This window comes from Heterocephalus glaber, unplaced genomic scaffold (genome assembly GCF_053883595.1).
Source record: "Heterocephalus glaber isolate CG9 unplaced genomic scaffold, H.glaber_assembly_v1.0 deba00001760, whole genome shotgun sequence".
Classification (NCBI taxonomy): Eukaryota; Metazoa; Chordata; class Mammalia; order Rodentia; family Bathyergidae; genus Heterocephalus; species Heterocephalus glaber.
In genome coordinates this window covers 6,703,317-6,718,224 of record NW_028258457.1, presented here as the reverse complement: position 1 = coordinate 6,718,224, position 14,908 = coordinate 6,703,317, and the positions used below count along the sequence as shown (strand labels likewise).

Sequence of the window (14,908 nt, the reverse complement as noted above, 5' to 3'; positions counted from 1 at the left end):
CACTGTTTTGGGTGAAGAATCACCCACCTTGCACACTGAAGTGACCCCTCAGAACGGGCATGTGCCCGACCTCATCAGCGTGTTTGCCCAAGGAGTCAGCTCAGGAATGGCTTGTTAAGAAGGAAAAGTCCTCCAGAATGCTGAGGTTTTCCAGGCCAAGGGCAGTATGTTTCACTGCAGTTAGAGCCAGGGATATTTGAGGAAGAGCCAGCACTCAAGGTTGGCTGCAGCCTTGGAGGGTGGAGTTGTGGCAGCACTCAGCCACACGGCCAGGGGTGGTGTCCCTGTGAAAAGCCCCAGGGGCCATGTATTTATTTCCCACTCATCTGTTTCTGAGGTCAGGACACCACCCTTGGGGATGTTCAGGCTCTAGCAGGAGAATGGCTGTCTATTTAAACATCCTGAGGGCTGCAGATGCCTGTGCACGGGCACACACATGCGTGCCCACCCTGCCAGCCCCTAGGCTGGGGTGGAAATGTGGAAGCAGAGTCACCTCCCCTACTCACTGCTTCTTGAGTGCTGAGGCCTGAAGACAGAGCGAAGAGAGACAGGCGTTCAAGTGTGAGCTGCAGGGGACTCAGCTGGTCCTGTCCTCCAGGGCCCCCATGATGGCCATGCGCACCGCCAGGCCCTTGCATCTGCCCACATCGCTCCTCCTTGTTTACTCTCAAACTGGCCATGTGACCTCAACATGAAGTCAACAGCAGGATTTATGGGGTGCAGTAGAGAAGCAGTTATACTCTTGCTAGTGACCAGAAGGTGCAATTAGCGTTGTGGTGGCAGGTCCTGGGGCTGGTGGTGTAAGTGCCACCTTCCCTGCCAGCTAGGAGCCCCGAGGGTGCCTTGAGCCAGCCACATCCTTTCTTTCTCCTCTCGGAGGTCACAGGGAAACTACTGTGCAGATCCCCAGAGCAGCAGCCCCAAAGCTTTCTCTGGTACAGCAGTTTCTATTGTGTAGTGTAGGAAAACATTGTGAATTACTGGGCACTTTGTAGGCTATCCCAAAGTAATTGCATGAGTCAGTTCTTAAAATCTTTAGTTAGGAAAGTCACACCTACAAGATGAATGTACTTAAGTAGTATGGAAATCTGTGAAGAGTGCAGGCCACACCCACACCCCCCCCACCCCCCCCACCCCACCTGTGAAGAGGTCCCCAGGGAACTTCTGTCAAGCCTTTTATCCTTTGTCTCCTGGGTAATTCTAAGCACAGGCACCACAGGATAGTGCATGGGATTGTGTTTGCTACATCCCCACCTGCTTTTTCTCCTCTCCTCCCCCCACTTCCTTTTCTCCTCCTTCTGCTAGAAATAGATTAATTACCCAGGGCTTCCCACATGCTAGGCAAATGCTCTGCCACTGAGCCATAGCCACAGCCCCTGGGTTTGGTTTTTGTTGTTGTTGTTGTTGGGGTTTGGGGGTGGGGTTCTGGTAGCACTGGGGAATTGAGCCCTAAGCCTTTGCATTGAGCTATATCTTCAGCCTTTTTAATTTTTTGAGACAAAGACTCGCTAAGTCACAAAATTACCCAGTCTGGACTTGAACTTGTGATCCTCCTGCCTCAGCCTCCCAGACTGCTGGGATTACAGGCATATACCACTGCACCTGGCTGCTGGGTTCATTTTTGTTTTTGTTTTTGTTTTTGTTTTTGTGGTGTTTTGTTTTGTTTTACTTTTTGAGACAGGGCCTCAAACTAGTATAAAAATATATATATAGCCCAGGCTGGCCTCAAACTAGTATAAAAATAATCTTCATGGGTTGTTGTTTTTTTTGAGACAGTCTCACTATGTAGCCCAGGCTGGTCTCGAACTTGCAGTGATTCTCCTGCCTCTGCCTCCCAAGTGCTGGGATTATAGGTGTCCACCACCATGCCCAGCCCAGGGTTCATTTTTAATCAGAATGGAATCCAGCTTCTGTATCCCACAACTGTTTTCTATAATTGCTGCATTGTGGATATCATTTCAGGTCAGTCACCTGTTTCTTTCGGTAGCAGCTGCTTTATGTATGTTTTTACCCCATTGTCTCCCCCTGCCCCCCAGCACTGGAGATTGAACCCCAGGACCTTTACACTGAGCTAATCCCCAGAACTTAATTTTTATTTTGAGACAGGACCTCACTAAGTTCCTGAGGTTGAGCTCAAACTTGACACCCTTCTTCCTCAGCCTGTATGGTGCTGGACCACAGGCGCATACCTCCACACCTGCTCTGCATCTGCTGTCTCCTATTGTGCCTGGCTCTGCATGGCACTTAGGGTGCTGCTGCTGCAGCAAGTCCCTTGTTCCCTCTGCCCCTGCAGGCGCCCCACCAGGGTGTCTGAGGACAGGGTCTTGGCAGCAGTTTGGGCCTGCTGGGTATGATCTTCCTGTTCTGCAGGTGTCCACTTAGGCAGAAAGGCCACTGTTCCTCAGGGGACTTTGAGAGCCAGAAACCAGACTGACTCTTAAGCAGATGTGATTAAAGTCTGTGTGGAAGCCCTGATGCCGTCCTGGCAAGCTCTGCTCGGTGCCGCACGGTGGCCGTGGCCCTGGCCCTAGTGTTGCCTGTCCAGGCCACCCCACCTCACCATCCACTCACTGAGGTGAGGAAGAGGCCGGCAGCCAGTGTCTGAGACCGGCCAGCTTCCACCCTAAAGACCCTGCTGCCTGCGTGGGCCACCCTGTCCACACATGCGGTCCAGGGAGCCAGCAGTTCGTATCCTGTGACTCTGGGTTCTTCCTCCTAGCCCCTGCCCAGGGACACAGGAAGGAGCCGTGTGGAGGACCAAGCTCTCTGCTGCCAGTTTTGGTTACTGTGCTGTGCTCTTTTCCATAGAAGACAGAGCCTTGGCGAAACGAGTGTAGGGAAGCCTCGGAGGAGAGCTGTGAGAGGAAGGAGGGGGCCGCTCGGCAGGCGTTTGTGTTCGGGCAGAACTTGAGGGACCGGGTGAAGGTAAGTGCTTTGCAACAGTCCCGGGGCCTCCTGGGACCAGTGGCACAGGCGCGGGGGTGCGTGCTTCCTGACCTCAGGTCCCAGAGCCTGGCACTCACCCTGCCCAGCGTGGGGCTCAGCAGTGCTTTCCAAGGCTGAGAGCGCAGGGAGGCAGCTGAGCCTGCGAATCCAGTCGCACTGGAGACAGGGAGTCAGGAGGGGCAGCATCTCGGGGCCCCATGTGCTGGAGGGAGGCCGGAGATGAGCAGTCAGAACCGCCCTGCCACACAGGAGATGCCAGCTGGAACCTGCTGTCCCTGTGCTGGTCACTGTCTGGCCGGATCACCAGTCCCCTGTGAGGCATGGAAAGTAGGCATTGGCCTTGCCATGCTTCTTGCCAAAGGACTGTGTCCCCCGGGGGCTGCTCCCTCCATGGAGCAGGGTGGCTCAGACTCTCAGGACCTCAGGCCCGGCTGAGTCCATCCCATGGGCTTGGGGTTCATGTCTTTAAAAAGTCAGAAGCGTGCATGGGTTCTAGTGTTTCACCACGGACCCCACTGCCCCAGTGAGGAGGGCCTCTGAGCATCTGCTGCCTTGTTGGCACCTCAGGGTAACAGTGCCCCCCTGCACAGGGTTCCATGGCTTAGCACAGCAGTGGCCCCTGAGAACTGCGGCACTGTCATGTGTGTGACACACCCCTAAGGCCAGATTTTTGAGCGTCTCTGTTTCAGACATGCCCCTGAGATGTGAGCTTGTGTGTGGCTTTTGTAACAAAGTAGAAAAGGCTCTCTGACAACCGCTGGCCTGGCTTTGTATGGTGACTGTGGAAAGCACCGTGTGGCACACTGGCTACAGTCCCTGCCCTGGCACACACAGTGGCGTCATGCAGGCCTGGCTGTAGCGACCCAGGCCTCGCCGTTCTGTTTCCAGCTAATGAATGAAAACACTGACACCGTTGATATGGAGAATGCAGGACATCCCAGCTCTGAAATGCCAACTGCAACCAACTATTTCCTCCAGTACATCAGCTCCAGGTGTGTGTCGGGGTCCGGGGCTGCTCTTAGCCCTGACTCAGGCCGGAAGCCAGGTCTTTCCTGTCTGCACGCCCCACCCCCCCAGCCACCTTCGTCCTGGGCTCTGATGGACCCAAGGCAGGAGTGGAGTTCGAGGGGCTGTGCAGCCCAGCCCCACGGGCTTGGACCTTGGTCCTGGACCTCGTGCCCAGAGCGGAGCTGATGGCAGTGTCAGTCCTTCACCTCCTGGAGCTATGAGGGACCCACCAGTGCCCGTGGGGCTGGGCATGGGAGCCTGGGGCCCAGAAGGAAGGTGCTCCTCGGGCTGGCAGAGGTGGAGCAAATGAGCCTCCTGTGTACCAGGAGGGGCCGAGGGTTCGCTTCTGCTTGGACAGTGTGCAAGGCCCAGGTTGGGCAGAGGGAATCCAGGCTGCTCGCTGCCGATTCCTGCCTCCTGCCCACTCTGCCCACAGTGCACCTGTCCAAGGGCCCCTCACTCACCGAGTCTCCTCTTCAGTGCAGAGAACTCAACCAACAGTGCCGACACCTCCAGCAACAAGTTCGTGTTTGGCCAGAATATGAGCGAACGCGTGCTGGTGAGTACCCTGTTGGCACTGTCCTGGGTCGGGGCTATGTGGCATGTGGCTGCCACATTGTCAGGAAAGTCCTGAGTAGTAATCAGAGAAGAAAGGCCCCACTTAGATTCTGCTTAAAGATGGGCTGAGCCCTTGGCTTTGGTGGCCCAGGAGGCTACCTGGGTACCGGCCACTGCCACCTTTGTCGAAGCTTCCCATGTGGCCATGGCTCCAGGCTACAGTCCATGCCTTCGCCTGTGAGGCCGGCTGGTGTGAATGACGGTCATCAGACCAGCAGGCTGCAGCCCAGCGGGAACAGGGCCTCCATGTTCCCTGTTGACCAGTGTGGTGCTGCCCCTTCTGTGGGATGGTGGCATCGGTGCCAGCAGACAGGGTGCAGCCACCCCACTCTGACCACGCTATGGCCAGGTTGCTGGGTGCACCGAGAGCTGGCCAGCCGGGAGGGCTCCGGGAGACCGCTCCTCTTTCCCGCTCGGCCCTCTCCACCAGATGGAGTGCACGTGCTGCTCCCCAGCCTCCGTGGCCCGGCTTTTCCTGCCTGCCTGTTCCCCTCCACCTGTGCCTCGGCCTGCAGTGATCTGTGTGCCTCCTGTGCCCCTCCCCAGGTGTCGGGTGACAGCGCAGCACCCTGGGCGGGAATGCTCGGGCTCCAGTGTGACGTGCAGGTGGGCTCTGCTGGGATTCGTGCAGCACGGTGCCGAGAAGCAGCACCAGCTCAGGGAGGGCTTCACCACCTGCACCACAAATGTTCCTCCTCCCTGTGTACCTTTGTTTCCCCACAGAGTCCCCCCAAATTGAACGAGGTCAGCTCAGATGCCAACCGGGAAAACACAGCCACCGAGTCTGGGTCTGAGTCCTCTTCCCAGGAGGCCACCCCCGAGAAAGGTACATCACGGTCAGTGTACCTCGTGGGAGTCGCTGCGGTCAGCTGGGGTGACCAGTGATGAGGGGACCCTGCATCCATCTGCTCCCTGCCCAGGAGCGGGGCACTGATGCCCGGCAGCGGTACCCATGTGGGGATTTAGGAACAGCCTAGGGGCAGCGGCTGTGTGAGCAGGGCTCCCACCTCCACAGGGAGGCAGGTTCGGGGCCCGGCCAGTGGGCTGTGTGCTCCTCCATGCTCCTCGGGGGTCCACACATCTCTGCCTCAAAGTATGGAGTCCCGGGCTGCACCTTGCTGGCTTGTCTCAAGGGTCCCCTCCAGATCCCGTCGGCCTACCAGGGACAGCAGGTCCCCGGGAGGTGTGCCCTCCCCCTCACCAAATCAATAGTCCATCTCGTTTAGCCAGTACCATTTCAGAGTCCCTGGCCGAGTCGGCGGCCGCCTATACCAAGGCCACGGCGCGGAAGTGTCTGCTGGAGAAGGTGGAGGTCATCACCGGCGAGGAGGCAGAGAGCAACGTGCTGCAGGTGAGGGCTCTGCGCTGGGCCGGCAGTGGGACCACCCCTGGTGCCACCTTCTGGGGCTCAGACAGACTTGTAACGGACACCTCCTTCTGTCACCGGAATGAACACCTGCATGAGTGTTAATTTGGCACTAGTGTACTGCGCGGCCCCAGTGAGGGGAACCGGGAAGGAGCCCCACACTCTCGCCCCTCCTCCTGCCTTCCACATGGATGCCAATGCCCAAGTGTGTCCTAACCACCCAGAGCTGTAGGGGTCTGTGACCACTGCTTCCTTCCCCAGTTCATGCTGGCTTTTTGTTTTGATTTTCAGGGAGTTTTGTTTTGTTTTGAGACAGGGTCTTGCTATGAGGTTCAGGCTACCTTTGAACTCACTATGTAGCCCAGGCTGGCCTCGAACTCACAGTGATCCTCCTGCCTCAGCCGCTCCAGTGCTGGGATGACAGGCAGGCACCACCACTACCCAGGTTTTTTTTTTTTTTTTTTTGCAATAAGGTCTCACTACATAGCCCAGACTGGCCTTGAATTTGCAATCCTCCTGCCTCAGCCTCCCAAGTGCCAGGATTACAGGTGTGCGCGATCAGCCTCATCTTCCACACGGGCTCTCACCCTGTTCATGTTGGAGGCACTGACACAGGAGAGATGGCACTTTTCTCCCAGCGTCACGCACAGTCTCTGTCGGGTGTTTTTGGTTGAGTGTTTAACTGCTTGTTTGAAGGGTGCCACACATGCTGTATAGCTCACCCTCTAAAGGGAACACTTCTGGGGGTTTAGGGTATTGACAGAGTCACACAACCTTCACCACAATCTAATACAGAATATTTCGTTCCCTAAAAGCCCCATCCCCGTGAGCCATCATCCCACCCCCTCCCCAGCCCAGCACCCGCGAGTCCACTTCCAGTCTGGAGTCGCCTGTCCTGGGCATTTCCTGTCCATGGAGCCTGCGCTGTGTCCCCTGTGTCTGGCGTCTCACTGAGCACGGCATCCTCAGGATCCCTCCACACTGTGGCGAGTGTCACAGCCTCACTCCTGTCCTGGCTGCGTGGTGTCCCAGAGTGGGGATGAACCTCACTGCATGTCCCTCCATCAGCTGATATGTGACCTGCTGTGACTTTGGGGCCGGATGAATGACACTGCTGTGGCTGTTGTACACATATTTGTGCAGACACGCATTGCACTTGCCTTGGCCTGTGCCGGGGCCGTGTGGAAACCCCACGCTCCACACCTCCAGGCCTCGAGGCTGTGTCTGTGCCTTGCTGACTTTACGGAGCCCCAGCACCACAGGCCATTGCCCCACACGTGCCCTTTCCTCTCTCTTCCGTCGTCGTTCTCCCCGTGGGTACAAGGTGGCATCTCGTTGGAGTTTGATCTCTGTAGTGCCAGCCCTGGTAGCCGAGGTGGGTTGATGGAGACATGGGGTGCTGTCCCCAGCATGGCTCACCCGAGGCCTCACATGTGTTCTAGATCCAGTGTAAGCTGTTTGTTTTTGACAAGACCTCACAGTCATGGGTGGAGCGAGGCCGGGGGCTGCTCAGACTCAACGACATGGCATCGACCGACGATGGGACGTTACAGTCCCGACTAGGTGAGCTGCCCCGGGAGGTGGGAATGGCGGGGCCCTGCAGTGGGGCGGGGTTGTGTGGAGAGCAGATGGGAAATGCCATGTGAACGGAAACTCTGACCTGGCCAAAGAGCGCCAGCCCTGCACCCTGGGCACAGGCCATGCCCACAGCGTCAGCCCTCAATGTGGAGCCCACACTTAGAGTTTCAGTGGAGGTTACAGTTCCGTGGTAAAAGGGAGAGTCTCTGTGAGGTGAGAAGCTGCCGCAGTGGTGCTTCTGCAGGCCTCCTGGCCACGCCTCCTGTGATGGGTCCTTTTCTAAGGAAGCAGGCTCTCTGAGATCTTGTTCTTTTCACCTACTACTTCATGAGCATTTCCTCATGCTTAGGTTTGCCTTTAAAATAGCAATTGTTGGGCCAAGGATTTAACTCAGTGGCGCTGCACCTGCCTCTCAAGTGTAATGTCCTGACTTCGATCCCCGGCATGAAAAAAAAACCAAAAAATATATAAAATAGCAAATGTCTCCTTAAACTTTTAAGTTAGGACTCTATTGGCAGTTAATGTATTTAACCTTTTCTCTGCTGACGGACATTTAGATTATCCCTTGTTTGTTTGTTTTTTACTACTGTGAATAACAAGATTGGGGCCATGTTTTTGTTTTTTGTTGTTTTTTTTTTTGGTACCGGGGATCGAACTCTGGACCTTGTGCTTTCGAGGCAGGTGACGGAACCACTGAGCTAAATCCCTGGCTCAGGGGCCATCTTTATACATGAAACTTATTCCAGAAACAGACTTAGCTAGCCAGGCAAGGTGGCACATGCTTGTAAACCCAGCACTCAGGAGGCTGAGGCAGGAGGCTCACCATGAGTTTGTGGCCAGCCTTGGCTACATAGTGAGTTCAAGGCCAGTCTGAACTGCATAGAGAGACCCTATCTCCAAAAAAAATAAAGAGGCAGACTTGCTACAAAAGTGAGTGCACACCCACACACACCTGCATGCGCGTGTCGACACTGTCTTTTCCTTGTGTCCCCTCTACACAGAGCTCTGGCCTGCATGGAAACTCGGGTTTCTGGCCCAGAGGGAGCCCTCATTCACCTTAGAGGCCCTGCTTTTCCACACATCGCCTCAGAACCAATCCTGAGGAAGGGCCCAGGCTGGCCGCTGCGCTCCCTAGCTCATGTACATTGTGGGATTTTTCCTTCCTTCCCTTGGAAATGTTCACACACCTCTGAGCAGAGGCTGTGGCTTGTGTGGTGACCAAGGTGTCCCAGTTGTCACCCATGTGTCCAGCCTGCTACAGTGGTGCCCTCCCTGCCCTCACTGTCCCTTCATCCCCCAGCCTCTGAGGTGGGCATTTGGCCAGGGACATGGCCATGGACAGACCCGGCCATTGGGCCCCTGGTGAGGTGACAACTTCTAACCCCTACCAGGCCTGTTCCGGACAGGACAGCTGGGCCAAAAGGGAGATAGCTCTTGGCCACATCCATGGGGTGGGCCCTGTCAGGGCGGGCATCACACCCCGGAGGGGGAAGGCCATCCTGTGTCCCTCCACAGTATGCCACCCTTGGGCAGCCTTTCATTTATCTTGGCAGGAGCTGTAAGCAGCCACCCTACTCTCCCCTTATCCTAAGAAAGCCATAGGACAGGGGCCAGGGCTTGGCCTATACCTGGGAACAGTCAGCCGAGCAGTCTGTCTCTGTGCATGTCACGTGCAGAAAGTGCCACCTTGTGAGTGTGTAGTCCTGCTGCCTCCTGCAGTCCATGCCTGTGCCCGACCAATGTCCCTTTCCTGGGGACTCACTGCCCTGGTGCCTGCATGTGAGCAGCTGGGCAGGGCCTTGTGGGTTCAGGACAGGCTGTGCCTGGGCAGCTGCTGTCTGATGCTGTACAGATTGGGGGCGGGTGGGGCCGACCCAGCTGAGTGGCCTTGCTGGTTGCAGTGATGCGGACCCAGGGGAGCCTTCGGCTGATCCTCAACACCAAGCTGTGGGCCCAGATGCAGATCGACAAGGCCAGTGAGAAGAGCATCCGTATCACGGCCATGGACACTGAGGACCAGGGTGTGAAGGTCTTCCTGATCTCGGTGAGCCCACGCAGCTCCCAGACCCAGGCCCAGACCAGAAGGGAGGCCACACTCTGTGTGGCACTAGCCAGATGGGGCTCCTCGGTACATGGGGGCTGTGCCGTGAGCCGACTCACGCTCTGGAGGTGGGGTGGGCTCTGGTCCAGGGCACTCAGCTCTTGGGGCAGGAGAGCGGGAGAGGGGAGGACTGTCACCAGAGCGCCTAAGCAGGGCATGGAAGGGAGGCAGGCAGGTGTCCCCACTGCCATATCCCCACAAGACCTCTAGTGGGCTGGGGAAGTTCACAGGAGGGAGGCTCTGGGAAAATCGTGTCACCCCGAACTACAGGTGAGTTTGGTCCCTGTCAAGTGGGACAGGACAGGAAGGGCCCCTCACTGCTGACCCAAGGTCCCCACCCTGGGAACAGTCCCCTGGCTGTCTCTGTGCTTCCTCCTCCTCCCTGCTCCTTTCTCTTCTCCCCAACTCAGAGAGACAGTTAGGTGCTGACTGTGTTGGTGGTGCATTCAGGGCAGACAGCCCTGTGTGTGGTCACCCGTGTCCCAAGTCATGTGGAGGAGGGATGACGGTCATATTGTTCAGTACAGACCTCTGTGTCCCGCCTCAGGCCAGCCCTGCTTGGCCCAGTCCCCCGAGACCCTCCCATCCTCCTGGGGGTGCTGGGGTCTCTTGCAGGGGGTCAGCAGGTCATGCCTTCGTGACCTGGTGGCATGCAGAGTGTCCGTGCTCCTGTGCCGGCCCCTCACGGCCCTGTCCCCCAGGCCAGCTCCAAGGACACGGGCCAGCTGTATGCAGCCCTGCACCACCGAATCCTGGCCCTGCGCAGCCGCGTGGAGCAGGAGCAAGAGGCCCAGGCCCCCGCCCCTGAGCCCAGAGCCCCATCCAATGAAGACGACAGCGACGACGACCTGCTGGCCCCCTCGGGAGCCCCTGGAGCAGGTAAGTGGCTGGCGCTACCCCGAGGGCCCCAGGGCGGCCTCCTGTCCAGCTGGTGACTGGGGTGACATCCATCTCTCCCCACAGGTGCCAGTGAGGAGGGGGACGGGCAGGTGCCTGGGAGCACATAGCGGAGGCGCCGCTGTACAGAGGCTGCTGCTTTGGTGTCTGTGGCCGCCCACCCTCCCCGCAGGCAGCATCGGCTGGGGTGGAACCACAGCCTGGATCCCCACGCCTGTTCCGAAGCAGACTCTGGAACTGCCTGGATGTGGTTCGGGACCGAGACCTCATCATATTGATGAGCAAAAGAGCGCTCCTCCCCTCCCCAAAATGAAATGGCACATTAGACTTGTCACGGCTTCTCACTGGACCGGAGACCTTGTTTCTTCACCTGCGTGTCGAGCCTCCGGGCCTCCCGCCTCGTGCCCGCCCGCCTTCCCTCCCTCCCACGGGTCCCTGCCGCACCCCGGGACCTCAAGCGTCAACACTGGGCCCTGGACACTATTTACTACTCTCTTGTTCCCATTTCCCATCTTCTGATTTGGGGTTTATATTTTACAGATCTTATTTTTTTTTATGTCCAAAGGCTTTGGTTTTGGTTTCTTGGATTATGACGCTCTGGTGTGCTGGGCAGGCACAAACCTAGGCCTCCACTCTGCCCACCCAGTCCTTCCAGGCCAAGTTGTGGGCACCAAGGGCTTGGGCTCCAGCGGGCCTGTCTCTGGAGAGCGCACCCGGAAAAAGGTCATGGGACTTGGGACGTCCCGGGGGGGCCCCGCCATCTCGCTCCCTGTCCCAGTCACGTGACCCGCCTGCGTCCTGTGTGTGTTGGCCACTGCTGGCCCAGCCCCGAGGTCGTCACCCCCAAACTGCTGTGGGCCTGGGGGTGCTGTGAGTGGCAGAGAGGCTTGCCCAGGGGCAGCACGACAGGCCTCCATGGCACGCCATGCATGGGAGTGGGAAGACCACAGAGGATTCCCTCATGTGTAGGCCTCCTTGGGATGGCAGAAGTGGCCCAGCCCCACCCTCGGGGGTGAAGAAGAGGCCTCGTCCTCCAGCTGTGCCCCCCACACCCAGGGCCAGGATGGCTCCGGCAGCGACACTGGCACTGCCCGGCCCCCAGCACGCCTGGGTCTGGGAGGACACCAGAGGCCGCCCTGGAGATCTGGCCACACTTCTCTGCTTTAAGCCTTAGCCAACTAGTGACAAGTAAAACCAGACAATGCCCATGTGTTTTGGAACATTTATGTAAGATTGTCATATGAAATGTATTTGGGAACTACATTAAAACTTTTAACTAAAATCCTGGCCTCCTGCATGCCCCAGGGGCCTCAGGAAGCCAACAGCCTGGCCAGGACCATCTCCGCCTCCCAAGGCGAGGTCCCCAAGAAGTCTGGGCCTCACCCTGGGAGCCTATGCCCGGGCAGTTGTCCAGATGGACCCCCCAGCCCGGCCCACGTGGCCTCTGCCCAGACCTGCCCCTCTACCTGGCTTCGGGGGCCATGGGCTGGGAGAGGAGGGCAGCACCACTGTCCCTGGGGTCCTGACCCAGTGACCGCTAGCCGGGGGCCCAACAGGAGTCCTGGTCTGGCCGGTTCTTCTGCTCTGCTGCCCAGCCCCCCTTCCTGCTGTGTCACCTTTGGGCTCTGCTCGGGGTCACGCAGCCAGGTGAGGAGGGACCTGGGGGCCTCTTGGGCATGCTTCTCAGAGCTGCCAGGCGCTGGTCACCATGGCCACGAACTCCTCGTCTGTGTCCACGGAGGCACTGAGCCCGCTGTAGTAGTCCTGGAACTCCTCCAGGGTGACCTGCAGGCACACGGGTGTGAGGGCCCGGCACTGCAGCTGCCTCTGGAGGGCCCCTCGCGCCACTCACCTGCCCATCTTTGTCACGGGCGTCAAAGTTGTCGAGGAAGCGCTGCAGCACCTCCTCCTCTGTCCACTCCCCACTGCACACCTTGGGGTGGCTGCGGCCGCTGTACACCCCACGGAGGTCGTCCACAGTCACCACGCTGTCCCCGCTGCGGTCCAGCTTGGCAAAGGCGGCCGCAATGATGGCCTCCCGGGCCTGGGACATGGGGGGCTGGGGGTGGAAGCAGGGGTGTCACCTCACCAGGCGCCTCACTTCAGGGGCAGGCTCCCCCTCACTGGCCCGCGTCCCAGACACCCCAGTGGCAGCCTCACCCGCAGTGCCCGCAGAAACTCCTGCAGGTCCAGCGTCCCACTGCCATCAAGGTCCCAGCGCCTGCACATGGCCTCCGCCTCTGCCAGCTCCAGAACCAGCCCCAGCTCAGCCAGGCCCCGCTGCAGCTCCACTGCGTCCAGGGACCGGCTCCCATCCCGGTCCAGGCGGCGGAAGAACCTGTGGGAAGAGGGCACAGTCAGATGGCGTCGTGGGCCCTGGAGTCGGAGGGCAAAGGACCCCTCACCTGGCCAGGCTCTGGATGCCTGAGGGCCCCCGCGCCAGACACTGCGCCCGCAGCTTCTCCATGGTGGCGTCCACGGCGTCCATGCTGTCCAGCTGGAGGGCGAGAGTCACACAGTGGCCTGCTTGGCCAGCCAGGCACAGAGCCGGGTTCTTCCCCTGCCCCAGTGTCCCCGCCCGCTCACCTGGCCTGCGTCTGCTCCCTGGTCCCACATACTCTGCCCCACCTTAGCTTTGTGTCCTGTTGCCACTGAGATGGTTGCTAAGGGAGGCAGCCTCAGAGACTGGGAGGCTCCCAGTTTAACTCTCCCTGTGCCAGGGCTGAGAGGGATCTGCTTACTCCCTCCCACTCACAGGCCTGGGGTGGAGCCTGGTCTAGGCTGCCTTGTAGCCTGGAGGGGAGTTACAGCCCCCGCAGGGCCAGCAGCCTCCTGGAGGCAGCTCACTGCTCTACTGCTGCCACCCAGGGCAGGTGCCTTTCCCTCTCTGTGCTTCATGGGGCAGCAGCTCAGAAGGGCTCAGGCAGCCCAGGTCCTGGCACCCCCCCAGGACACCCAACTCAGACCCATGTGCAGTGGGAGGGAGGTTGTCATGAGCCCACGAATGCCAACCCAGGACCCAGCCAGTTTCAAGAGAGGGACAGGGCTGGGGATTTAGCTCTGGTTCTGGCACCTGCCTTGAAAGTGCAAGGTCCCAAGTTTGATCCCCCGTGTACCCAAAAAAAAGAGACAGAGGGACATTCACTGCGACAAAGCTGTTTCCAGTAGACTTAGGAGCCAGTCACAGTGTTTTTGTCATTACAAATCTTTTGTTGATTGCTTTTCAGCCCTCAAACATTGCTTGCCGGGCTCTGAGTGGAGAAACAGGCCTGAACCCTGATATAGCCGGGAGAAAGCAAGGCGGTCATCACGAAGGCCTTTGGCGGAGAGGCGGGACATAAAGCATCTTCCAGGACTTCAAACCAGGCCCCGGCTCACTTGGAGACATGCTCCAGGGCCTGTCTGGGGAGAAGCCAGGGGCAACGAAGGCCTTTGGAAATGTGCGGTCGGAGATCAGCCCCAAGATCACGAGCAAGCCGGCGCCAGGAGTCCACAGGTTCTGAGAAACTCCAGTGACATTTAACTGCGCGCATTCCAAGGGCATACAGCAACCCAACATTCTTGGAGCCGGCAGAGAAATACTTCATTGTTTGGTTTTGTGTTTTGCTTTGTTTTGTTTGTGGTGCAAGGAGAGAACCCAGGGCCTCCCGAGGGCCAGGCAAGCTCTCACCACTGAGCTGCACCCCAGGCAGGCCCCACTGTGGTTCTGTAACCAGTGTCAAAGGCGTCCGTTTTTCTTTTTCTACGGAAAAATGTAAACTATGGCTAGGGCTTTGGCTCAGTGGTAGAGCACTTCCCTAGCATGTGTGAAGCCCTGATTTGATTCCCACCAAGATAAAAAGATGAAATAATATAAAATACAGTCACAGTTTTTGTTTCATTTGCGGCACTGGGGATGAAACCTAGGAACCTTCACACCGAGCTGCATCCCCAGCCTTTTTGTGTATTTTTTGACACAAGGTCTCACTAAGTTGCCCAGGCTGGACTAATACTAGTGATCCTCCTGTCTCAGTCTCCGGCCAGGCCCGGCTCTTTTGAAACTGACTGCTGGGCTGTGTGTGTAGCTCAGTGCTAAGTGCTTGCCTAGCATGTGTGAAGTGCTAGGCTCCATCCCCAGTACTGCAAAAAATAAACAAGCCGGGCGTGGTGCCACATGCCTGTAATCTCAGCACTTAGGCGGCTGAGGTAGGAGGATCCCCATAAGTTCAAGGCCAGGCTGAAATACATAGCAAGACCCTGTCTCAAAAAGAAAAAAAATTTCAACAGTCACCCTACAAAACCAAGCAGCCCTAGACCCCCAGACCTGGAGAATTATTTTGCCTCTCTAGGCACCCCCACGGTTTCACCTAGTATCAAGCGAGTGATATGTCCACCAGTAGCTGCAAAGATTGCAC

At 57.9% G+C, this 14,908-nt stretch overlaps 2 protein-coding genes across 10 annotated transcripts in view; one reads left to right on the top strand and one right to left on the bottom strand.

The window, feature by feature from the left end:
- The window catches only part of Ranbp3 (RAN binding protein 3), a 53,186-nt gene extending 41,390 nt beyond the window's left edge, over window positions 1-11,796 (top strand). For 5 of the 9 annotated variants that reach the window (XM_087201332.1, XM_021245154.2, XM_087201335.1 and 2 more), the window contains 10 exons: window positions 2,809-2,925; window positions 3,835-3,938; window positions 4,435-4,513; window positions 5,119-5,178; window positions 5,296-5,398; window positions 5,814-5,923; window positions 7,381-7,501; window positions 9,418-9,560; window positions 10,319-10,496; window positions 10,581-11,796. In XM_087201332.1, the coding sequence (XP_087057458.1) occupies window positions 2,809-2,925; window positions 3,835-3,938; window positions 4,435-4,513; window positions 5,119-5,178; window positions 5,296-5,398; window positions 5,814-5,923; window positions 7,381-7,501; window positions 9,418-9,560; window positions 10,319-10,496; window positions 10,581-10,624 (1,059 nt within the window). In that variant the 3' untranslated portion in view covers window positions 10,625-11,796. Of the gene's footprint in view, window positions 1-2,808; window positions 2,926-3,834; window positions 3,939-4,434; window positions 4,514-5,118; window positions 5,179-5,295; window positions 5,399-5,813; window positions 5,924-7,380; window positions 7,502-8,517; window positions 9,394-9,417; window positions 9,561-10,318; window positions 10,497-10,580 lie in introns of those variants that run through there. The other 4 variants (XM_004865668.4, XM_087201333.1, XM_004865671.4 and 1 more) reach the window with 2 other exon arrangements.
- Window positions 11,723-14,847, bottom strand: Caps (calcyphosine). The gene is made up of 5 exons (XM_004865664.4): window positions 13,101-14,847; window positions 12,920-13,011; window positions 12,675-12,852; window positions 12,367-12,573; window positions 11,723-12,299 (listed from the first exon to the last, which is right to left on the bottom strand). The coding sequence occupies exons 1-5, from the start codon at window positions 13,128-13,130 to the stop codon at window positions 12,198-12,200; spliced, it is 609 nt and encodes a 202-aa protein (XP_004865721.1). The 5' UTR covers window positions 13,131-14,847; the 3' UTR covers window positions 11,723-12,197.
- Between the last annotated feature and the right edge of the window lie 61 nt (window positions 14,848-14,908).